This window comes from Natator depressus, chromosome 13, assembly GCF_965152275.1.
Source record: "Natator depressus isolate rNatDep1 chromosome 13, rNatDep2.hap1, whole genome shotgun sequence".
In the NCBI taxonomy this organism is placed as follows: Eukaryota; Metazoa; Chordata; order Testudines; family Cheloniidae; genus Natator; species Natator depressus.
In genome coordinates this window covers 29326113-29351638 of record NC_134246.1, presented here as the reverse complement: position 1 = coordinate 29351638, position 25526 = coordinate 29326113, and the positions used below count along the sequence as shown (strand labels likewise).

Sequence of the window (25526 nt, the reverse complement as noted above, 5' to 3'; positions counted from 1 at the left end):
TAAACAATCCCAGTTCCCTCAGCCTTTCCTCATAAGTCATGTGTTCCAGTCCCCTAATCATTTTTGTTGTCCTCCGCTGGATGTTTTTCAATTTTTCCACATCCTTCTTGTAGTGTGGGGCCCAAAACTGGACACAGTACTCCAGATGAGGCCTCACCAATGTCGAATAGAGGGGAACGATCACGTCCCTCGATCTGCTGGCAATGCCCCTACTTATACATCCCAAAATGCCATTGGCCTTCTTGGCAACAAGGGCACACTGTTGACTCATATCCAGCTTCTCATCCGCTGTAACCCCAGGTCCTTTTCTGCAGAACTGCTGCCGAGCCATTCGGTCCCTAGTCTGTAGCGGTGCATGGGGTTCTTCCGTCCTACGTGCAGGACTCTGCACTTGTCCTTGTTGAACCTCATCAGATTTCTTTTGGCCCAATCCTCTAATTTGTCTAGGTCCCTCTGTATCCTATCCCTACCCTCCAGCATATCTACCTCTCCTCCCAGTTTAGTGTCATCTGCAAACTTGCTGAGGGTGCAATCCACACCATCCTCCAGATCATTTATGAAGATATTGAACAAAACCGGCCCCAGGACCGACCCTTGGGGCACTCCACTTGATACCGGCTGCCAACTAGACATGGAGCCATTGATCACTACCCGTTGAGCCCGACAATCTAGCCAACTTTCTATCCACCTTATAGTCCATTCATCCAGCCCATACTTCTTTAACTTGCTGGCAAGAATACTGTGGGAGACCGTGTCAAAAGCTTTGCTAAAGTCAAGGAACAACATGTCCACTGCTTTCCCCTCATCCACAGAGCAGTTATCTCGTCATAGAAGGCAATTAGATTAGTCAGGCATGACTTGCCCTTGGTGAATCCATGGTGACTGTTCCTGACCACTTTCCTCTCCTCTAAGTGCTTCAGAATTGATTCCTTGAGGACCTGCTCTATGATTTTTCCAGGGACTGAGGTGAGGCTGACCGGCCTGTAGTTCCCAGGATCCTCCTTCCTCCCTTTTTTAAAGATGGGCACTACATTAGCCTTTTTCCAGTCATCCGGGACTTCCCCGGATCGCCATGAGTTTTCAAAGATAATGGCCAATGGCTCTGCAATCACATCCGCCAACTCCTTTAGCACTCTCGGATGCAGCGCATCCGGCCCCATGGACTTGTGCTCGTCCAGCTTTTCTAAATAGTCCCGAACCACTTCTTTCTCCGCAGAGGGCTGGCCACCTCCTCCCCGTGCTATGCTGCCCAGTGCAGCAGTCTGGGAGCTGACCTTGTTCGAGAAGACAGAGGCAAAAAAAGCACTGAGTACATTAGCTTTTTCCACATCCTCTATGACCCTCTTGGAATTACCCTCCATGACCCTCTTGGCTTATAGCCACTGATGTCCTCCACAAATTTATCTAATTATTTTTTAAGCCATTTTACCTTTGGTCTTCACAGCATCCCCCCCGGCAATGAGTGCTACAGGTTGACTGTGCGGAAATACTTCCTTTTGTTTGTTTTAAACCTGCTGCCTATTAATTACATTGGGTGACCCCTGGTTCTTGTGTTGTATGAAGGGGTAAATAACACTTCCTTGTTCATCTTCTCCACACCATTTGTGACTTTGTAGACGTCTGTCATATCCCTCTTTAGTTCTCTCTTTTCCAAGCTGAATAGCCCTAATCCTTTTGATCTCTCCGAGTATGGAAGTTGTTCTATACCCTTAATCATTTGTATTGCCCTTCTTTGCACCTTTTCCAATTCTAATATGTCTTTTTTGAGATGGGGTAACTAGAACTGCATGGATTTATACAGAGGTATTATAATATTTTCTCTCTTATCTATCCCTTTCCTAACATTCGGTTTGCTTTTTTGGCTGCCAATGCACATTGAGAGGATGCTTTCAGAGAACTATCCACAATGACGCCAAGATCTTTCTTGAGAGGTAACAGCTAATTTAGACCCCCATCATTTTATATATATGTATTGTTGGGATTATTTTTCCAATATGCATTACTTTGAATTTAACAATGTTGAATTTCATCTGCCATTTTGTCACCAGTTTTGTGACATCCCTTTGTAACTCTTCAGTCAGCTTTGGACTCAACTATTTTGAGTAATTTTGTGTGGTCTGCAAATTGTGCAACCCTACTGTTCACCCCCTTTTCCAGATCATTTATGAATACATTGATCATCACAGGTCCCTGTACACTATTATGTATCCCACTATTTACCTCTCTCCATTCTGAAAAATGGACCATTTATTTCTACCCTTTGTTTCCTGTTACTGATCTGTGAGAGGAGCTTCCCTCTGATTCCATGACTGCTTGTTGAGGGACCTTGTCAAAGGCTTTCTGAAAGTCCAAGTACACTATATCCACAGGATCACCCTTGTTCAGATGCTTAACTCCTTGAAAGAATCCTAATAGATTGGTGAGGCATGATTTCCCTTTACAAAAGGCATGTTGACTATTCCCCAACATATCATGTTTACCTATGTGTCTGATGATTTTTTTCTTTTGCTATAGTTCAAATTATTCTTACCAGCCTGTAATTGCCAGGATCACCTCTGGAGCTGGTACAGAGGCTGATTTAAGCCATAGGTTACATACTAAAGTTAGTAGTTCTGCAATTTCATATTTGATCTCCTTCTAGAACTCTTGGGTGATGTCATCTGGTCCTGGTGCCTTATTACTGTCTAATTTGATCTGTTTGTTCCAAAACCTTCCATACTGATACCTCAGTCTCGGACAGTTCCTCACATTTGTTACCTAAAAAGAATGGCCCAGGTTTGGGGATCTCCCTCCACAACTGCTGTGAAGACTGATGCAAAGAATTCATTTATCTTCTCCACAATGGCCTTGTCTTCCTTTTTTTTTTAGCACCTTGATCATTCAATGATCCAACTGAATTGTTTGGGTGGCTTCCTGCTTCTGATGTACTTACTTTTTTTTCTGTTAATTTGTGTGCCCTTAGCTAGCTGCTCTTCAAATTCTTTATTGGCCTGCATTATTATATTTTTACACTTGACTTACCAGCATTCATGCTCCTTTCTATTTTCCTCACTGGGATTTGACATCTAATTATTAAAGGATGCCTTTTTGCCTCTGCTGTTTAGCCAAGGTGGCATTTTTTTGATCCTCTTACTGCCTTTCTTTTTATTTAGGGTATACATTTAGTTTGAGCCTCTGTTACAGTGTTTTTAAATCGTTCCCATGCAGCTTGCAGGCATTTCACTCTTGTGACTGTTCCTTTTCATTTCCATTTAACTAGCTTCCTCATTTTTGTGTAGTTCCCCTTTTTGAAGTTAAACGCTACCGTGGTGGGTTTCTTTAGTATTTTCCCCCCCGAAAAGGATGTTGAATTTAATTACATTGTGGCCACTGTTGCCAAGCAGTTCAGCTCTAGTGTCCTCTTGGACCTCCCGTGCGCCACTTAGAACTAAATCCAGAATTTCCTCTCTCCTGATGGGTTCCAGAACTAGCTGCTCCAAGAAGCAGTTGTTAATGGTGTCTAGAAATTTTACCTCTACATCACACCCTGAGCTGACATGTACCCAGTCAATATGAGGGTAGTTAAAGTCACCCATTATTACCGCTTTTGTAGCTGTCAGGACCCGATCAAGGACACTTCTTGGGACCAAGCATCAGAGCAGGATCAAACCTGAGTCTGGGAGTAGCAGTAAAGTGTGTCATCAGGTTCCAGACCAGGGTCACTACCAAGGGTCTAAGTCACGGTCTGGAGGCAAAGTCCAACTAAAGCCAAGGTCAAAGCCAGGGGCAGGAATGGTCATAGCAGCTACAAGAGAGCCACACTGTTACCCGGACACTTCCTGGAATATAGGGCAGGGGGCCAATCAGGGGCCATGGGGCTGCTGCTTGTCAGACCCCTTGAGGCGGGACTTCCCATGGTCTGTGTCCATTGTAAAATACAAGTTGGTTACAGTGGGGCATCGTATTGCCATTAGCTGCCTAGTAGCTTTACAAGTCTGGGGCTCGAGGGCTCTGTAGGGGCCTCTCTGTAGCTGCTGTAATCTCCTCTAGTATTTCACCGTCACTGTTACCAGCATAGGAGTGGTTGGGGATATATTCCTACTGCTGTACTCTCAGTATTCAAGCCTGGAATTTCTATCCCTAGAGATTCTACGGGATGGTTTGTTCTATCTAAGATTTTTGCCTTATTTGACTCTGTGCCATTTTAACACATGGTGCCACTCCCCCACTAGCACAAACTACCCTGTCCTTCCTGTATATTTCGTACCCTAGTATTAAGCGTGTCCGAATGACTATCCTCATTCCGCCGAGCTTCCGTGATGCCTGTGCTATCAATATCCTCATTTCATACCAGGCTCTCTAGTTCACCCGTCTTAGTATTTCAATTTCTAGCAGTTGTATATAAGCACTTGTACATTTTGTCAATATTCAGTTGCTTCCTTCATGCGTTATGTTTAAATGGGACACTTTTATGTTTGATTGTTCGTCACTGGCTCCTACCTGTACTTTACCAGCTTCTTTCCTATCCTCTTTACTAGGATATAGACTTCCTCCTTTAATAAATTCATCCCTAAGGGACGTCTGCACCCAGACCATGTGCTCTCCATACCTGTTGGCTTTCCCCCAGCCCTTAGTTTAAAAAATCCTCTAAAACCATGGGTGGAAGGTGAACCCTGGGCACGGGGAGGCTAGCCCCCAGCATGGCCCACCCCTTCTGCCCAAGGCCCCACCTCCCCTGCTGCCGCTAGAGCCCAGAGCCCCCTCTTAGCCCCGGGCCACCCTTAAGCCCCCAAGCCCTGGAGCTCCAGGCAGACGGGTGGCACAGCCCCCCTGGAAGTCCTGGAGTGCTGGGCAGGCAGGTGGCGTGGCCCCCCACTCCAGCCCTGGAGCGCCGGGCAGGCGGGCCGTGCGGTCCCCACCCCCAGCTCCAGAGTGTTGGGCAGACGGCCAGCACGGTGCCCTCTCCCCAGCCGCAGAGCGCTGGGAAGCAGGAGGAGGCCTGGGAGCAGAGTGTGGGCAGGACCACACAGGGCTGTTTGGGGAGGCACAGCCCCTCCCCTCCCGCCTTTGATACCTGCCACCCATGTCTACAACCTTTTTAATTTTACATGCCAGCAATCTGGTTCCATTTTGGTTTAGATGGAGACCATCCTTTCCCAAAAGGTTCCCCAGTTCCTAATAAATCTAAACCCCCCCATCCCTACACCATCGTCTCATCCACACAGTGAGACCCTGCAGTTCTGCCTGTCTAACTGGCCCTGTGTGTGGAACTGGAAACATTTCAGAGAATGCTACTATGTAGGTCCTGGTTTTCAATCTCTTACCTAGCAGCCTAAATTTCACCTCCAGGACCTCTCTCCTACCTTTCCCTGTACCTTCACATACCACGACCACCGGCTCCTCCTCAGCATTCCACATAAGTTTGTCTAGATACCTTGTGAGATCTGCAACCTTCTCACCTGGCAAGCGGTTCTCCCGGTCATCACAACTCCCAACTCTCTTTATTTCTAATAACTGAATTCCCCATTACTATTACCCAGCTTTTCGTGGTAACAGGGGATCCCAAAACTGGGGTAGTGGATCCCAATGCCCCACATCCCAGGGTGATCCCAGACCTCCGCTACTGGCCTGGACCAGCCCTATCATCTCCATTTGATATGGTTTTCAGAAAGTGCAGTGACTGAGCTGTACTCATTTATGCAGCTACCCTGTTGCATGTTAAATGTCAAATCTTTGTTTGTTAGTTACCCAGTGATCTGCTCTTATACGACCACCCAGGCTGTGTCAGGATTGGGAGAGCTTCAGTTTTATCAGCTAGACCTGGCCACACAGAACAATCCCAGATCCTAAGACCCCTCTGAAATCTGGGGCAGTTTGGATCCAGAAGCCCAGTTGGATATCAGAGCTGGCTGGTGTATCTCCAAAGGGCTGAGCCAACTCACGGGAGCTCATCACTATCAACAGTTCACATCTGGGTGCAAATTTCAAGGCCACAGCCCATCTGTACTGCAGACACTATCTGGGTGCATGGTGCTTTCATTCAACTGGCCTCACTGAATTCAGTGGGGTCGCCATGGTGTGATGGGAGATTTGGTCCCTTTTTCTTAAAAATATCACCTATGGCGATTCTGCTCCAGCAAGAGAAAAGGCACTTGGGGGTCTAACATTGGGTGCCAAACGTTCCAGAGTCACTTACCTTCCCAGGAACCAACCTGAGCCCTGTGAGAAGAAGGAAAGCAGAAAAGAGCTAAACCTACTGGTCCAAACGTGTACGCCTTCCTTAGCTCTGTGCCCATTGAAATCAATGGGAGCTTGGCCCAGGGAAAGGCAGAGGAAAAAGCTCGGGGCAAGTGTGGCTTCGAGATCAGTGTGGGAGCCGTTGTGCCCACCCAGGCTGTGCTTCTCCTGGCACTGAGGCGTGTGGCGAGACACAGACAATGTCAGGTGAAGGCAGAGGAGAGAGGTAGAGCCCTTGTACCTCTGTCCCCTGCAGATCAGCAAGGCACAGGCTGGCTTGGAGAGCGGTGCTGACTCCCAAGACTGGAGCCTCCCTCTGCCTTTGTACTCGCCTGACAATACAGGAGTAAAAATAACCAGCCCGCATTTGCAGTGAGATAAAAGCGAGGTTTGCCTTTTGTGTCTCTCTGGGCAGGAGGACAGCAGCACCAATGGAGCTGCGTGGACGTGACACATGGGAATTTCTGACATATCTCTTCCCACTCTGACCTTGACAGACACAATAAAAGGGGGCTTCACTGCACACCCACAGCCATTCAGTCCTATAACCAAGGTTGGTAATAAAGAGCATGTCTGTGTGCATGCTTCTCTGTGCTGCTAACCTGCTTCCCCGCCAGCAGGACAGGAGCTCCAGAGAGACAGGACTGGGTACTAACTGGGGGGTGTAGGGAGGGTGGGTCAGAGCAGCCTGTCTCCAAGATAGAGAGGGACATAGGGAAAAGCATATTTAATGAGATCTGGGAAATCTGGGAAGTTCCTGGTACCAGCACTTGTTACAATGTCTGTATTGATGCGGGGTTTCTCAGTTCTGTTGCATGGTGTTGTATTGTATGGAGGATAGGAAATAATGCAATAATATCGCTTGTCAGTGCAACTGCTATGGCAGCCACCTGGAAGGCACTCAAGAGCTTTCAGGGGTTAACGCTCTCACCCTTCTTTTTCCTGTTCTCCACTCCAGTATTAACTTTGGAGCAGGGACCCTTGTATTCTTATGGGGTTTGCAAAAGTGGTGCCTGCTTCAGAGGGGCTACAGAACAGGAACTGCGCTGCCAGAGGTGATCGTGAAAAGCGGGCTTCTCTTTGCCACCTTGGCTGCTGACAGAAATCCAAATGTGCAGTGGGTAGATTTCAACAGACTCAGGATCGAAGCTCAGTTTCCACCCACTAAGAGAGACAGGCGAGAGGTGCATTGCAATATAGATGGCAGGCGTACCGTGTGGTTAGTAATTACTTTGGCAGATCTGAGGCTGTTTATTACTGCTGTTATTCTCCTGGGCCCGCTTAAGTTCATGGTGTGTTTGAAAATTGTATCTGCCCCCTGTAAGCAGCCTGTGGACTGGCATTGTCTCTCTGGACTGACTCCTTGTCTCTACTTTCCCTCCTTTTCAGGGCTCACAAGTCTTTGGCTTCTTCTTTCTTTTCTGCTGCCCAGTCTTCTCCCTCCCAGGAGGCAAGATAGCCATGATGGACTTAAGCGAGTTCGGGGAGGCTGCTGACTTCCTCCGGAAGAGCTACACAGAGCAGCTCAAGCTTCAAACCATCGCATTCGATGGTAAGATCAGCAGCACCTTTGAGCATGGCACGTGCTGGTCACAGGGGCTCTCACATCCATGGCCTGGTTTGCAGAGTATTCCAGCTCCCTTCCCAGTGTTGTGGACCCTGGTAGGGTCTTGTAGCATCATTTTGTCCCGTGCTTCCCATATGCTCCTGCAGCAGTGGAATCCCCCCACCTGCAGCTCTGCTTTTGTGCTCACTGGTAAGAAGTCAGAGGACCAGAATAACTCAGTGTTAGTGAAAGGCGGCAGCTGCTTTTGGCAGTCACTGTGGTGTCTCCGTGTGGAGGGTAACAAGGTGGCTGTTTATCTGCGCCTAGGTAAAGTGCCCAGAAGGACTGAGGGAGCCAGCAATGCCTGTTCCACAGAAACAGATCTCAGCAAAGCCCTCTTCCCATTTCACTTTGGTGATAAATGGGGATCATCATAGATTTGGGTGACAGATTTTTCACATTATCCTTCCACTCATTCCATTATCATATTCGATTGCCATTGCTGCACAGCTAGAGTGTGCCAGGGATAAAAAAGCCCTGGGTTTGTGCCAGGATAAATTTTGGAGGGCTAATAAATAAATGGGGGGAGGGGGTAAATTTTGTATTCCCTAAAGTGTTTTCTACATGAGTCTCCAAAAATGCAGCAAACAACAGACGAAAGTCAATCTTAGCATTAATTGGGGAAAATTAAACAAGCATCCAGCATGAAAACTCCCAGGGAATCCAGGTCAAATGACCACAAACGCTGGAAGGAAAAAACAAATGTCCCTTAATATTGCTAGTTTGTGTTCTTACCTCTCTCTGAAAGCTATTGACAAGAGCAAACGGTTCCCTTTGCTTCAGACTGTTTTCTTCTCTTTTCTTTTGGACCTGAAGGAAAGAAACGAGCTTGGATCCCAGATGACAAGGAAGCCTATATCGAGGTTGAAATCAAAGAAATCTCTGGTGGCAAAGTCACCGTGGAAACCAAAAATAAAGACGTAAGCAAAACAATCTTGATTTTTGGTTTTCAAAGGGCAGCCATAGGAATGGGGAAAGAAGCACAGAGGAAAGGAATGCGGGCGGGGGGGGGGGGGGATGTGTGAACAGCTCATCTCTGAAACTAGACAAGTTCTTACTTAAGTGATCAACCTGGGATCAGTCAGCTCAGTAGTGTAAATGGCTTTTGTTACACCGTAATGTACTCGGTAACAATGTGCTATCTGACTTGCCAAACATGTCAGGGCTTCAATAAACCAGCATCAAATGTTCAGTTTCAAAAAGTCCTCTCTAAACAACAGACAGCAAGAATGACAGTAGGGCTTCCCCAGCCCCAGTGATCAGCTGGCATCTTAACAGCTGTAACAACAGCCAACAGGAGAAGTCTGCTCAGTTTGCAAACAGCCAGTTGCTCCCTTGGGCGAAATTATTCAGTCAATCCTGAGAGAAAACCATTCAAAGCAGGAATAAGGGGAACTGGTGCAAATCTAGAGTTACTCTGAATTTACACCAGTACTATAGAGAACAGACTTTGTCCAAAGATCAATATTTTAATGAACTAACTACATTGCTTAGAGGGATCACCATAGCACTCAGTGCTGCAATATCTGGGTACCTCAGTTTCATTATAGTGTTTAGATACATATGACTAAGAGGTTGTTAAATTGTTATACACATATAGCCAGATTCTGAACTCTGCTCCACCCATGTCAATCCATTGGGCCTGACCTCATTTACACCAGTGGCAATCAGGAGTGAGTCCTCAAAAATCAATGGAGTTACACCAGTATAGGGTAGCTGGGAGATCAGAATGAGACCCATGGAACTCAGTGGAAATATTCCAGATCTACACTGGTGTAAGCTCACAATCTGCTCCAGTCAATTTCTATTTACCAAAATAATATATGGTAAAAATAATTTCTGGGCTGGATTCTCCATTCCATTAGAACAGTTTTATGCCAGTTTTCAGAGTAGCAGCCGTGTTAGTCTGTATCTGCAAAAAGAAAAGGAGGACTTGTGGCACCTTAGAGACTAACAAATTTATTTGAGCATTTCCCCTGAATGCATCCGATGAAGTGAGCTGTAGCTCACGAAAGCTTATGGTCAAATAAATTTGTTAGTCTCTAAGGTGCCACAAGTCCTCCTTTTCTTTTTATGCCAGTGTAACACCACTACTCAACAGAGTAACACCAGTGTAAAACTGGAGTAACTGAATAGAGAGTCATGTCCTATGTACACAGTGAACTATGTATTTCTTTGTTTGCATTGCTATGGTGCTAGTCAATGTAATGAGCAATAGCTTACATCTGTCAAAATCTTGAACTGGTTGGAAAACAGATTTTCTGTCCCAGGGAAAAGTTTCGAGATTTCAAAACAACTTTCATTCTGAATTGTAACAAAAAGTCAAAACTCCGAAGTATTTCACAAAATGAAATGCCCTCCAAAACTCTTTCAGGTCAACTGAGACATTTTGTTTCAATAAGTTTCCTTCGATTTCAACCTTTTTTAATTTAAAAAAATATAAAATAAAGTAAATTTCAAAACAAAAAGGCATTTCAAAATGAAAAATCGAAATGGGATGTTTTGGTGTTTTCAAAACTTTTGTTTCCATTTTTTTCTAACTGAGACTTCATCAAAATCGATACAATTTAAGCAAAAAAAAAATCTGTTTCATTGCAATGGCATTTTCCAACAGAAACCTGTTGTGACTAAATTTTTCCAAGCAGGTCTATCTAAATCAGATCTAGTCTAAGCCTGCCTAAATTCTGCTTCTGGTTAAACCAGGGCTAGACTAGTTAGTACAGTGGGGTTGCACCAGTATATGCAAGAGCAGGATTATGAAGGGTCCGATTCTGATCTTGATTACACTGGATTTACATTAGTGTCATTACACCGACTCTGATGGCGTTTATCCTGATTTACACCAGAATAAATCAGAGGAGAATTAGCCCCAGGTTCTTCTTACAAACGATTCATGAACCATGTCACACCACCAGGCTGTGAAATCAGCTGATATTATTAGCCCTATTTTATAGCTAGTGAGACTTAGGCTATAAAATAGCGGCTAATAGTGGCACAGCTGTAAGCTCTCCTGAGTAGCCGCTCTCCCATCAGCATAATTAAACCACCCCCATAAGCAATGGTAGCTATGTGGGCGGGAGAGCGGCTCCCACCGGCATAGCACTGTCCACACCTCTGAGCGACAAAAGTTTTGCTGACAAAAGTGTTGATGCAGACAAAGACTGAGGCACAGGGAGGGTAAAAATGACTGACGAAGGGCCACAGAATCTAGGGCAGAGCCTGGATTAGAACCCAGGAGTCCTGAGACCCAGTTCCCTGCTTTAACTACTAGACTTTCTCTCTAATTCACCTAAGAGTGGCAATGAAACTCTCTTTTCTTCAACTCTGATTAACAGTGGCCTGTGCTAAATTCACCTTCTCCCAATCAGGCAGAGGGGCAGAATGTGAGAGCTATTCCAGTACTTAGATGTATAGATTTAAATGAAGACAGTGACAAGAGATGGTCTGTACATATCGGCCGTTTAACGCTCCCTGCACCATATTCTTTGAGATGAGACGTAACCGGACTGCCCCATGGGCCACTGCCCATGAAAGGAGTAAGGCCCATAGCAGCAGGAGCACTCAGCACTGAGCTGTACCACTGGATGGAGAAGAGCTGTTAGAGCAGCTGGGCCATGGGCCGGGGACCAGGGCAGGCCCATGCCCTAGAGCACACCTTCTCGTATTTCTGATCTCTCGCGGTGGGTTCTCAGACTGTGCAATAACCTTCCCCAAGAAGCAAGAAGGAGTCCGTGCCTGGGGGCAGAAACATGGCAATTTTGGCAGGGTAGTAGGGGGGTCTGGCCAGATGCTCATCACCAGGGTGACATGGTTGGCAGCTGGGAGGTCTGGCCAGAGGCAGACGGCACAGGGAAGGGATTGGCGGCTGGGGTGTGGACAGCAAGGCCACTTGTCCCTGGGGAAGTGGAGTGGCATGAGAGCTGGCAATGGCTGGTGGGGGAGGGTGAAATGCTGATCACTCCATGGCCCTCCCCGGTCCTGTGCCCGGTGTCCCTCCTCCACCCTCACATTGCTCTGCGCTGGCAGGAGCTTCACATGGCACCCCGGCTTGTCCTCCATTAGCTGTGTGTCCCTCTGGAAGAACCCTGCGGGGTGGGGTGGGGTGGCATGTTTGAGCAGGGCTGGCTGTGCAGGTTGAAAGGAGCAGACAGCAGTGACCACCCTGTTTTGCCATGTAGGCTCCCCTGTGCTCTGGCTCTGACCCGGGGGGAGCAGGTCTGCGGAGCCGGACAGGGCCAGTCACAGGGTGCATTCTCAGAGCAGTGCTGGGGACTCCTCTGGAGTGGAACGAGCTCACCCTGCAGAGCAGGTCTCCACTTCCACTTATGTCACTGAGGGGTGTGAAAAAGACTCCTCCCCCCACCAGCGACCACATTCCAGTGGGGGAGGATAGCTCAGTGGTTTGAGCATTGGCCTGCTAAACCCAGGGTTGTGAATTCAATCCTTGAGGGGGCCATTTAGGGAGCTGGGGCAAAAATTGGGGATTGGTCCTGCTTTGAGCAGGGGGTTGGACTAGATGACCTCCTGAGGTCAGGATTCTATGACCTAAGCGCTGTCCACACCAGCGCTATGTCGATGGGAGACGCTCTCCTGCCAACAAAGCATCCGCCTCTCGCGGAGGTGCAGTAATTACATGGATGGGAGAGCGCTCTCCCGTCAGCATAGAGCGTCTTCACCTGACGTGCTGCAGTGACACTGGTGCAGCCATGCCAATGTAGCACTTCTAGCGTAGACCTGCCCTTGGTCTCCAGCACAATTGTCTCCTGCCGGTGCCCTCTTGTGGCATGAGCTCAGGTGCCCAGCAAATGCCCCTTGCCCCCTTGTGTTCTGGATCCATATTAGGTCATTTGTGTCATTCTCCCCTTGGCAAAGGCCAAACTGCTTTTCCAAAGAGTTCCCACCGACGTATTCCGGCATTGAGCATCCTCCCCAGCGTGGGGGCACCTGTGCCCAACTGAGCAAAGACATCTCACTGCCTGCCCTCGGGAGGAAGGCAGGGATGGAGACCGGGCCGAGGGTGAGGGGATGGCATCAGAGATCTCCTTAGACACTGCCAGGGCAGCTAGAATCTGGCCTCAGAGAGTCACAGGAGGGCATGAGGCCCAGACATGAGACTGGGCCAGATGCTGCATCCCTTTACACTGAAGTGAATCTGGAGTGCTTCCATCATCAGGATTTACCTTAGTGTAAATGAGATCAGAATCAAGCCCTCTGCACAACAGATGGGAGCAAACAGCATGCTGCCCTGTCAATGCTAATGGCGACTGCAAAGCCTGGTGCCGGCTGGAAGGAACCAAGGACAAACTCAGGCTTCCCTGCTTTGCTTCCTCCCTGCAGAGCCGGGTTGTCAAGGAGGACGACATCCAGCAGATGAACCCTCCCAAGTTCGATATGATTGAGGACATGGCCATGCTAACGCACCTCAACGAGGCCTCAGTGCTGTACAACCTGAAGCGCCGCTACTCCCACTGGATGATCTATGTAAGTGAAGCTGGTGCAGGGCGTGAAGGTGACACGTAGAGCCCTGGCCAGCACAGTGAGAGGTCAATGCTGATTGAAATGGCACCAAGTCAAAACTACCACAGATTTCTCCCCTTGATTGTCCCAATTACTGGCTATCCCAGCCAGGGTCATGTCGAATGAGGACAGCTATGCCCTGGATTTGTCATGCCTCAGGAACCCATACCCATTCAGTATTCCTCGTGACATGGGAGTCATGTGGATGCATTAGAAATCCCCAGGCAGATGTAGGTAGATAGAGGTATAGATTTACGTGTACTGATTAGACTCACTTGGGAAACATATTAAAACGAAATAAGCCCCCAGGCTGATCTCGGGATGCCAGGTGAAGAGACTCACTCACCAGGGAGTCTGCAAAATGAAACTCAATTCACGATGCTTCCCAAAATTCCTAACGCTGGAAGGATTTCTAGATAAGGCTAAAGCTGGCGGCCCCGAGGACCTCCAGAGGAGATGCTAAAGGTGGCTTTCCAGGAGGGATGTCACTGACAAAGGCCAGCTGCCTGCGTGGAGGGGGTAGCGATGAATAGACCTGCTGCCTGTGGGGTGGGGGAGGAATGTCACCATTAAGGTAAGGTAGGTTGGCAGCACAAGGGGATGTCGCTGTTAAGGCTGGTTGCATCCCTGTTCTGTAATAGACTAAGGAAGCAGCATGGTGCAGACAGGTGGGCCCCACTGCGGCATCTCTAGCTCTGTGCTCCCTCACTGTATGAGCCCGGTGGCTTTGAAGAGTCTTTGTTCTGCTGTGTTGAGGCAGCTGTGTCCCTCTGCACTCACTTGCCTCCTCTCTGCTCTCAGACCTATTCAGGTTTGTTCTGTGTCACCATAAACCCCTACAAGTGGCTGCCAGTCTACACCTCCCCCGTGGTAGCAGTCTATAAGGGCAAGAGGAGGTCAGAGGTCCCGCCCCACATCTACTCCATTGCGGACAACGCCTACAACGACATGTTGCGCAGTAAGCGGCTATCTTTCCTCCCTCTCCTCCCTGTGCTCGCCCCCCAGCGGAGGCCAGACCTTGTTCAGTGGGAGGGGGAATGCTGCGGGGGAGGGCATTGGGGCATCGCCTCACAAGAGGAAACTAATGCACAGTAGCAGAGATGGGCCTGGATCAAACCCAGCTCCGGATAAACCCGACCGTTTGTGTCTGGACTGGGCTCAGAACGGGAGTTCAGGACCACTGTTAAAAACACTGATTACAGGCAATACTGATCAGTAACCAATAGACCTTTCCTCCAGCAAAACAGACTCTGGGTGGGTGTCAGAGCCTGTATCTCAAGGGATCACCACACACAGCCCTGGCATTTAGCTGTCCTGAACCAGCAGTGCCGTGTAACAATCCCCTAAAAGGGAAAATGATCCATAAATTACCTTAGCTGGACAGTCAGAGTGGTGAGGAGAAAGGGCACCTACCTGCATGGACCTTGGGCTGCTCTGGCAGGGCCAGGGCCTTGGCAGCACAGTGGGCTGGCTCAGGCTCATGCTGTGGGGCCAGGTCCAGAGAAGGAGGGGAAGATACAGCAGGATAAAAAGAAACACTCTAGAAATGTACAGACACCAGGATACTTCTTCCCAGGGGTGCCAGTCCCCTGGAGCCTGAGGGAACTCCTGCACTCACAGCCTCATTTTGGACCTTTCACCCTGGGAAAGCTTGGTGTTAATAAGTCAGGTGAACATAGTTGCTGATCCAGCCAGGAGGGGCTGTGGATGAAAGGGAATACCACGGTCACTGACCAGCCAGGAGGGGCTGTGGATGAAGGGGAATACCATGGTCACTGACCAGCCAGGTGGGGTTGTGAATGAGGGGGAATACCATGGTCACTGACCAGCCAGGACATGCTGTGGATGAAGGGGGAATACCCATGATCACTGACCAGCCAGGTGTGGCTGTGGATAAACAGGGAAAGCCCAGACCCACGGCAGGCCTGGAGAGTTCTCAGAGCGCCAAGCTATCTTGGTACATTTCAGTCTAACACTGGCTCTTTCTTTTGCAGATCGTGAGAACCAGTCCATGCTCATCACGTAAGTGACCCATGCTTCCCTTTGTTGGCCATTGTTCCCTGCCTGCATTGTACGTGTCTCTGGGTTAGGCTCCTGGATCCAATTCTCCTGCCCGTCACTGCAGGATACAAGTTGTCTTTAGGGTCCCTGGCAGTGGTTTATTCTCCCCTGTCATTTGGACTGACCCATTGACTGGTAGCCTTCCCCCTGTGAGATGTGATGCCCCCAGCTGCACCCCCTCACCAGCCATCAGACCACCTGGCCCCTCATGAGGCCCCCATCAGGCCTCGCTGGCTGCCACCACTCCCCAAACAAGTCTCCTTCACATCCCCACCATCAGCTCCCAGAGCCCCTCCAGGGTAGCCCGTCTGGTGACAGTGGCAAGGGCAGCTGCTCACCCTGCACTTGTTGCTGCTGGCATCACGGGGCAGGAATCTCCCAAATGGGCCCCTGGAGCAACCTGTTTCCCAGCCCCGGTGCTGGGGCTGGCCACATGCAGCGTGATGCTAGCCCACAGCTGGGGGAGCTAAGGCCTTGTCCCCAGAAGGAACATGCATGGTGCTCCTGAACAGGACTGGTGGGCAGAGGAGGCAGCCAGGCCCAGGAGGGTGATGGGGGAGGGGCAGGCAAGGTTAAGTTCAAGTGACATATAGATGAGGGCTATATAAAGTTCACTGAAGGGCCCTACCCTGCTGCCATGAGCCACTGACATTTTTAGCCTCAGCCATGGCCTAATTAGGTAATTGGCTCTTGTCCTGCGGCAGCTCCCCCCCACACTCATCCCTGCTCTTTGTGATCTGGGATTACAATAGAAGAGCAGCTAACTCTAGGAATGAAATCACTGCAAGGCCTTGTGAGCCAGTGCCAGCAGGCGGTGCAGATCAGGGCAGCAGGAATTGCCCAGCCCGCCTGCTAAAGAAGCCAGCCCCTGGGTCTCACCTGGACTCCTGGCCCTCCTCTGCAAACTGGAGTGGGGTCCCTGTGGGGGGTGGGGGAGGGCAGAGTACGTCCCACAGACCGTAGAAGCCCCTCGCTCCCCAGGGAACTGGGGTGAAAGTGTCAAAGCCTGAGCTGTAGCAGGAGGGGGCAGGCTCCTTGCTGAGCCCCCGGAGCACTGAAGTTCATACCAAGCGTGCAACAGACTAGGAGGAGCCTGGAGAGGGGGAGACTTCCCCACCTGATACTTCGTGGAGTCACTGGCCACGTCTGCAGTGGTGATTTGCCCCAGTGTCAGCCTTGGGGGGGCTGCCCCTGGTGGAGAAGCCCCATTACAGCCCCCTAATGCAGCCGGGCAAAGCCCAGACAAGCAGCGGCACTGCTTGTGCTGGGTTCACACCAGGGGAGATCACTCACTCCGCTGCAAAGGCCAGCAGCTTTGCCCGTCTGTTCAAGGGAATTGTGCCAGTGCAGCACCACAGGGGCTGAGCCCAGTGGCTGAAACCCCCACATTGCCCCCGTGCAGCGTGTTAGCCAATGGGAAGGGATCACAGACTGCCCAGGGCTGGGCAGGGCTGAACTCCTCCCTCGGTGTTTCACTTCTTTTACATGACACTGTTAGAGGGGGCTGGGCCGTGTCCTTAGTTTTCTGAGTCTCTGTGTAAAGGTTTTGCCTGACTCTGCCTCATTTTCTTGATCTGTGTATTTCTGTTACCCTAAGCGGAGAATCTGGTGCTGGTAAGACTGTAAACACCAAGCGGGTCATTCAGTACTTTGCCATTGTCGCAGCCCTGGGCGACACGCCGGGCAAGAAAGGAGTAAGACCCTCATTTGAAACACACTTTGGCTGTTTTCTTTTTCTTTTTTTCTTTCTTATTCTTTTTTTTTGTAACTTTTTGCATTTGGAAACATGTTTGGATCTGGCCCCTCATGGGCTTTGCTTTTCCTTTGACTTTTGAACAAGCAAGGCTTGAAACAATTGATCTTGGGGAAATGGAGTTTTTAAGTGGCTCACCAAACGGATCAGCCACACTGGGGTCTTTTCTTTCACCCCAACATATTTTCTTTTTCAGACGCTCTAAAGGGGACAGACCCCCCCCTCCCCATTTCCACCCCGTCTCTTTTAAGCCTTGCTTTTTGCTTTTTCCCCCCTTTTCTCTTTTTGGTTCTTGTGTTCATTTTGGTCTTTGTCCAGCTTCTGCTTTTTCTTGCTCTTGTTTTGATTCTTTCTCGCATTTCTTTGGTGTTGGTTATTTTTGAGATCCCTTGCAATTGCTTATTTCTTCTGGATACTTGATGCCCCAGCCTGCTTTCCCTTGCAGAAGCAGGCTGGCTGTTTCAGGTATTTGATAAGCAATTCTCCAGCATTGTTTTCCTTTCCTCTTCCCTGGGTTTGGATTTAACTATTCCTGCTTTTTGGTGCTTTTCTTCTTTTTCTTGAGCTAATCTATTTAACATCTTTTTGGTGTATTTTTTTAAATTTAATCCTTCGATTTTTTTGGACAGTTTTAGTAACTAAATTTTAACGCCCTGCTTTTTTAATTGATGCTTTCTGTGATTCTGACCTGTCCCTTCTGGAATTCTAAAGACAGTTTTCTTTCCTTTTTCTAGCAAGCTCCTGCCACTAAAACTGGGGTAAGTGTTACATGGAATAGGGGCCAATCCTCAAATGAGAGGCTAGGCTTGCTAAGCAGCACTTTGTTAACTCCCACTATGATGGGGAGATGTTGGGCCCTTTCTGAGCTCACTTATGCCAGTGCAAGTCAAGAGTAACTTGAGCAATGATGTCACTGGAATGGTAGCATTGTGAAACTGACATGAGATCAGAATCAGGCCCCTGTGCACAGGACTGCGTTTTGCTGATGGTGAGAAGGCAGTATTGCAGCTGGAAAGTGCTCTTGTGGTTGCTGAGAGGATCCAGGGAGGCTGCATGTCTCTTCGTAGAGCAGCTTCTCTCTCAGTGGAGGGATCACTGTCGCCAGGACTGGGATCTGCACATTGCAGGGCATTGAGTCAGGCTGGGATTTTCTATCCACTGCCCTGGGGATGGAATTTCTTTAGCTCCCAGCTCACTGCAAGCCTCAGTGGAAGGGGGCTGGAAGCTCTTGCCAGGCTGTGGCTCTGTGAGAGGCTGCATTGCAAACCAGAAATGTCTAAAAAGGGCCAGGCTTGAAGCAGTTACTCAGTGTCTGGTCAGGCCGAGCTCTCGCTGACTTCCTCAGGCATTGACCTGAGTATGGCCTTCAGTACCAGACCTTTGAGTCCAGATGCCAGTGGATGCTTGCTTTGGGAGGGTACCTCATTTAAATGAGAGTGACTGTTAAACTTTGGGGCCAGAACATTGAGTGGATTCACCCCGACCGCGGGAGCCTAGTTTCACTCTGTCACGCACATCCCCCGCTTTAAATCTGGATCGTTTGCCTCTGAGTTTTAGCAACAACACGTCCCTAATCCCAATGGGTAACAGTTTCTGTCCGTGGTGCTGGGGGAGGGAAGTGAGGCGCTAGGGCGCTGCATAAACAGTTACATTTACAATGGTAGCAGTACGTCGAAAATATCATCACCCAGAGCCCAAGTGGGTCCGCTAGGCAGTATATAACTCCTGCTCCCATGTTACACCTGCCCAACGGACCAGTGTGCTGTGCTCCAGAGTCCCCCAGTCCAGCTCTGTATCGGAGGGTAAAGTGCTTGTGAATAACAGTATTATGTAAAGAGCCATGTAATCAAAGGGCTGCGAGCCCATGGTGGGCTGCGGGCAGCCCAGTCAATAAGGCTGGATGAATCCATCCAGTTGGAGCTGCCCCTCCCCTCTCAAGGTTATACGTGAACTAGACAGCTGTTTTCTCTAACGTATCCCTTCAAAGGCAATCTTTGTTGCATCTGCTCCAATATTATCAGCCAGCTATCTTGGATTCAATGTGATCTCACAGCAACACAGAGAGGATGGGATGGGGTTAGAAACTGTGCTAGCTGGAGTTAAGGAAGTTAATCTGGATCAGAGACCTCAGGAAAATAACCTTCAGAGCACAGTGCAGCTACCAGAACCATCAGAGTTAAGGTTACATTCTGACCCCAAACAACCGTAAGGGCACATGCTGTGCACCCTGTATGCTAGGCAGAGGCGTGTCTATGGCCAGGATCGCTCTAGTTGACACTCAGCCCTGGAAATCATAGTGATTTGCCTTGGGATCCTGATAGCTGAGATACTTTAAACCCTGTACCTTGGTGTTTCATTGGTGGATGCAAACATCTGAAACCATGGCCCGTGCGGCTGAGACATTGGAGGATACGTAACCCAGTTGCAGTGAGATAAGAATTCAGCACTTCTGCTGGCTCAGGGAGCTGAGCCGTGTGGCTAGTAAAAGGTGCAAATGGCTGTCCAAAGTCCAGTGTGTGGTGTGAGGGCTGGCCAAGCAGGAGCTGGTCAGTCTTGGGCATGTGTATGAAGGGAAAGGGGAGGGCTATTGTAGATGGTGCCAGGCAGGGAGGTGGCCCATGTGTAGTGGGTTAATGGTGGCCACGGCTGTGTGCCTAGAATAGCAGTGCATTGGAGGCATGCAGCACTGGCGTACCATTGTCTCAGGAGTGGGGGCGAAGGGTGGCCAGGGGTACAGGTGCAGGGTTTAGGTTATTTGGGGTATTTTCCAAGAGTGGGGGTTGGTTGGGGTTTAAGCATATTTCCCAGTTTGCTGACTTTAAATTATCGCTAGAGATTTAAAACTTGAATTTCACCTTCTAGTTAGCAAAGTGTTTGTCTGGGTGTTTCCTATGGGGGCCATTTTTAACCCATGATGTACGTTATCACTGGCTTGGAAGCGACAGACTGGCTGGTCCTGGGGTGACAAGCGAAATCAGCTCACCCCTAGCCTCCCTTCTCCCAAGCCCCCCATCAAACAAAACCATCCAGGGTGTGTGGGCTGCAGCCTCTCCGCTCAGGGGCAGGTAGCACAGCAAGGACGCAGGGGAGAGGTCAGCACCCCCTGAGCAGTGCTGCTCTCTGCTCCTGCAGGGGGCGCCACCGAACATTTCCAGAGTGCCGGGCAAAGCAGGAACTAAGTCATAAGCTAATCTGCTCTCATGCACCAGAGGGTCCTGACTGGTGCAGTGTCCTAATAAATCCCCCAAGTTCTATAAGCGAGTGTTGCAGAACTTAGCTACCACACATGGGGATTGGGAGACCCAATTCACTCAGCTGTCTGATGTTCTTTGAGAGGAGAGGTGCTAATTAATAATAATTAACAAGGGATACACCGCCCCACGTGCAATATAAGGCCACATAGTGTGGGAGAGCTGCGAACAGGATACCCAAGTGCCTAGCTCCCAGCCCTCTCATCTGTCCACTAGAGCCGGCCACATGCTTGGGCTCTGCCCCTAGCGTTTATGGCTCAGTGCAAGGAGATGTAAGGGTCAGAAAAGACAGAGGGACTTACTCTAATGAGAGCCTTTGAAAAAAGAGTCTTTGGTCCAACCCCAAATACAAAACCTAGCGCCCAGCTTTGGAGTTTCCAGGCAATAGGGTTAGACTAACATTCAAACACTGAGATACACTTGTTTGAAAGGTGGGAGCCCGACTGTCCCAGGGATCTTTGAGGCTGGATGATATTAGAGAACAAACTGAAAGCTAGTGGCAGCTTTGACGCTGGAGAGCTGGCTGCTTCTCCGTGACATGGTCTTACCAGCACCACTCAGTGCTGTAGTTCTGGACCCACACCACCACCGGGGGAAGCTGCAGTAGTAGTTTAACGTGGCTAGGACTCCGACGTTTGAAGACACAGTGATGAAAACCACCAGCACTCTGTCTCCACTGCGGCTTCCATTGCTGGTGACTGTGGTGGAGCAGCACCCGTGGAGAATTACACGTCCTGGTTTCCTGGTGCAGGCAAGGCCCTGCATCCCTTTGGCATGACTAGGGTGTCAGGACAGCCTGAGCGTTTGGGGGGCTCTGCCTAGGTCCACCTGGGATAGTCAGCATACTGCTTGGCTGTATCTGGAGCAGTCGGTAGCAGGCAGATGATGAATCGAGTAAACGGACTGTAGCTTTCTGGAAACATTTGGAAAACACACCGTACCATATAGAGAGACAGTGGCTAAGACACGATGGTATGGTGTGGTACAAAGTTATAATGCCATGGTATAAAATTGCTAGGGCTCTGGGCTCTGTGTCAGGAAACATGAGTGCTAGTCCCAGCTCTGCTTTTTCTATGACTTCACCACTCTGTGCCTCAGTTTCCCCTCACACCCTTTGTCTGTCTTGCGTAGTTAGGCTTTAAGCTCTTGGGGCAGGCACAGTCTCTTCTGTGTGTTTGTACAGTGCCTGGCACACTGGGCTCCTAGATGCTACTGGCATGCAAATGTCATAACAAGAACATGAGTCTGGGGCAGAGGCAGTGCTGTGAAGAGGCCATCAGTGAGTTCTGAAGCTCCCCCCAGCCAGTGTCTATAACACTGTACCCCACACCACACCACCACTCTGGGGGAACGGTTCTGACACGCGTTTAAAGGAAAACTCACCTAGGAATGTTACAGAGGGTTGTTAATGTCTCTTCCTGGGCTATTTCCTGGACCCCTTCGCTTACAAAGGCAGGTTTTCTCAGTACCTCAAGCCCTCCTCTCCAGGCCTTTATAGCTATGGCCCTGTCACAGAGGACTCCCATGTACAGCTGAGCTATTAGCCCAGACCTTTATGGGCACCACTCACAGGGGAGGAGATGGCCACAGAATTCATGGCCTCAAAGCCCAGCTCTGTTCTCCCCAATGTTAATTAAAAATACGACGTGCCAGGTAGGAAGACGCCACCCTGGAGACTAAGGCCTTAAGGGAAGCGAGTGAGAGTAGCGGAGGTGCACAGCACTTCCCCCTGCCCTGCGTCCTGCTGCCCCTTAGCTGCATCTGTAGCAACAGAGCCACTGTTACTAATGCCACAGACACAAGCTGACCCATCCTTTGGCTGCATTTTCTAGGGTACCCTCGAGGATCAAATCATTGAGGCCAACCCTGCTATGGAAGCCTTTGGCAACGCCAAAACCCTGCGAAACGATAACTCCTCGCGCTTTGTAAGTATGCTAGGAGGATGTGTTTGTTAATACACGGGGTTTATATTTCTAGAGGCGGCAACGCTCAAGTTATCGATACCCATGCCTGTGTGAGGTGGCCACAGATATCCAGAGCTAGCTTTTACATAGGGAACAAATCATTGTCAGAACTAGCAACTCTCTCTTCTTTAGGTGGGTTGGATGTAGGGCCAAATCCTTTGCTGCTGTAAAGCAATGCCACTCCCTGGTGTTAACTGCCCAGGCTAGTTCACTGAGCTGTGCCATTTAATTTACACCAGCTGAGGATCTGGCCCTAAAAGGTGAGGCTGGAGTTAGGGGAGGCCCAAAGTCCGTCTCTGCTTGGATCAGGCTGTGGGTGATGACCGGCAGTGCCACGAAGGAGCCTGGCACAAAGGGAGAGCAGGGAGAGCTGGAAGTGCCAATGCTGGGAGGTGCCTCAGTGGACCGGTGGTGCAGTGTCCCCTTCATCGAACCCTGGCCCTGTGTTTGGCTCAACCAAACGCCTGGTTCCCATTTATCTCCATAATAATGTGCTGGAGGCCACAGTAGCATTCTTGGTCCTCTCAGGATTCCCCGATGCACCAGGGGCCTGGGAGTGTCATAGGGTCTCCTGAGCTTGATCAGCAGTAGCAGGCCATGACTATACAGGTAGTTTGTGCTGCAGACCCAGCATCATGCAGCTCTGCCCAGGAGCCAGGGGCTGTCAGGGGCCATCTGCAACTATCCTCTGAGTGCTGCACGAGAGCACAGCCGCATGGAGCAACGCTCAGGCGGATGAGCCCCCTCTGAGCCAAAAGGGACCAGCACAGGCAGAGAATTTCACCCAGCCACCTTGTATTGAGCCCCAAAGTTGTGTGACATTAGCATTTGGCGGAGAACAGACAGACCCTTAGCCCTCCCCCGCTGTCTGATTTGTAAGAGCTGCCCACCCAGGACAGCAGCTGTGCCTGCCTTAGTTCCTCTGTCCAGCCTAAGTATTTATCTCCTTCCCTTAGGGCAAGTTCATCCGAATCCATTTTGGCCCCTCAGGGAAACTGGCCTCCGCTGACATTGATATCTGTGAGTAAGCAGCCTTGCGCAGCTGCTAATTCAACACGCTCTTTTTATGCCCTGACACTGGATCAGCTCCGGAAAAAGCCCAATCTGGTTTTTGGGGGTTTTTTTCTGTTTGTTTCTAGACTTGCTGGAAAAATCCAGAGTGATTTTCCAGCAACCCGGTGAGAGAAGCTACCACATCTACTACCAGATCGTGTCTGGGAAGAAACCCGAGCTCCAAGGTAAGCAGCTTCAAAGCAACAGGCCCAGGGGAAACGACAGTGTAAATACATCTGGCCTGGGCAACCACAGCCCCCGGTGAAGTCAGTGCCCCGCAGGGGGAGGGAGCCCAACTAGATCCCTTGGAGGAAGGGTGCTGGGGGCAGAGCTGTCGTTACTCAGCACTGCCCTCTGGGACCTCGCGGAGGGCCCAGAAATGATCCCAACTGGCCCTGCCAGGCTCTGCCATTGAGCCACCTCTCAGGCACTGAGCGGGGCTGGGATCCAGGGGCCGCGTGACAGGAAACCTTTCCGCACTGGAGAGATGCTTGGCAGAGCCCCTGGCGTGATAAGCTTCTTGGCTGCCGCCTGTTGAGCCTGCTGCTGGATTGTGAGCAGCACCTTATTAGGCAGGTCTGGAGAGCCGGGGAACAGTAATCTTATCTGGGGGTCACGAGGGCATGCACAGCCACTTCTAAATCAGTCTCCAGCCCAGCAGCCTTCCGAAGATAGCAGAAGGGAGCTGGAGCTGCAGAAGAGATGGGCCTTGCGAAGGGCTGCCGGGCCTGCTGGAGTCAGCCCCACACGCCAGTCCCATCAAGGGAGCTAGAGCTGAGGCAACAGACTGGAATGGGCTGGGAGTCACACCCAGCCATGCTTCCCTCTTCTGCCCTCAGCCACCCAGCCCTCCCCCTGCCCTGCCCACAGAGACACAGCGTGCGCTGCTTAGCCGTGGGAACTGGGCACCAGCAGTACATGCCACGGCGCCAGGGGGCCAGTGCTGCAGTGAGGGGGCGGTATCCACAGCCATGCGATGGGCACAGTGTGGTGTGTATGAGGGCCTGGGCAATGAGACCAGGGTAGGGAGAGTGGCAGGGCACTGGCGTGCTGGGGCATTACCAGGACAGGTGGAGCGAAGGCAGAGTAGGGTAGCTTTCCACTGCTCTTTGGCAGCTGCTGCTCAGCAAGCTGCGGGAGATGGCAGCACACGGCCCGGGGCTCCAGCTGAGCCTCCCCAGGAGCAGTGGGTTTTGTGGTATGCGCCAGGGCTAGCTTCATGGCGCATGTTGCACTATGGGCGAGGATTGAGGGAGCCCGGGAGAAACAAAACATCCCACTGCACTTAGCCCCTGCCCGGAGCACTGCCCTCCACCCTCCCTGCGGCTCCAAGGGGCAGGGCTCCAGCCAGCCTCCAGCTACCTCCCGATGCCTGGGGTGTCCACCTGGGAGCCCAGCCCTCTGCCAGGTTTGCAGGTCCAGAGCTCAGCCAAGGGAGGGCATGTCCCACGGCAGAGCCTTGGTTACACTGGGCCCTAGGGCTCATTCCTGGAGCTGTGCAGAGCATTAGGCCCCTCTGGTCCTGTGCCAGCCTTGCCAGTGGAGTCTGCTCTGGAACGTAAGTCAGCAGGCAGAGGAGCCGACCGTACCTCACGCCCGTGCTCTCCCTCCTGCTCCCAGATATGCTGCTGCTCTCTCTCAACCCCTACGACTACCACTTCTGCTCGCAAGGCGTAACAACGGTGGACAACCTGGATGATGGCGAGGAGCTCATGGCTACAGACGTACGTACCTGCGAGACAGAGAAGGGGAGAGGCCTGGGAAGAGGGCAGAGGGGAGAACGGCTTCACATGCTCCTGGACTGAAATGGGGCCATGGCCCAGCTTTGCTTAGACACCGCTGGGCTCTGCTGATGTTTTATTAATAATCACACTGTGCACATCTCCAGCCCCTGCCCCGCAAGGGACCCCGAGGTTTGCAGACATTCACTCCCCAGCTGTCCCCCGCAGTGAGGGAGAGTGCATTCTCAGCCCCACTTATAGACTGGAAAGCAAGGCACAGCATGGGTAAGGGTCATGCATGGCAGTGTGTGTCGTTCCTATCACTACGCACCCAGAGGGGGTCAGTCCCATGCAAACGGCCAGTGAGACACATGGCCACCAATG

General features: G+C 50.5%; 1 protein-coding gene across 2 annotated transcripts in view; it reads left to right on the top strand.

Moving 5' to 3' along the window:
• Nucleotides 1–6655: 6655 nt before the first annotated feature.
• Nucleotides 6656–25526, top strand: part of MYH7B (myosin heavy chain 7B) — a 51512-nt gene continuing 32641 nt past the window's right edge. The window contains exons 1-12 of one of the 2 annotated variants that reach the window (XM_074970341.1): nt 6656–6769; nt 7606–7768; nt 8639–8742; nt 13160–13303; nt 14141–14297; nt 15334–15361; nt 16998–17094; nt 17888–17911; nt 22237–22329; nt 23325–23388; nt 23508–23606; nt 25042–25145. In XM_074970341.1, coding sequence (XP_074826442.1) covers nt 6671–6769; nt 7606–7768; nt 8639–8742; nt 13160–13303; nt 14141–14297; nt 15334–15361; nt 16998–17094; nt 17888–17911; nt 22237–22329; nt 23325–23388; nt 23508–23606; nt 25042–25145 — 1176 coding nt within the window. In that variant the 5' untranslated portion in view covers nt 6656–6670. Of the gene's footprint in view, nt 6770–7605; nt 7769–8638; nt 8743–13159; nt 13304–14140; nt 14298–15333; nt 15362–16997; nt 17095–17887; nt 17912–22236; nt 22330–23324; nt 23389–23507; nt 23607–25041; nt 25146–25526 lie in introns of those variants that run through there. The other variant, XM_074970340.1, reaches the window with a different exon arrangement.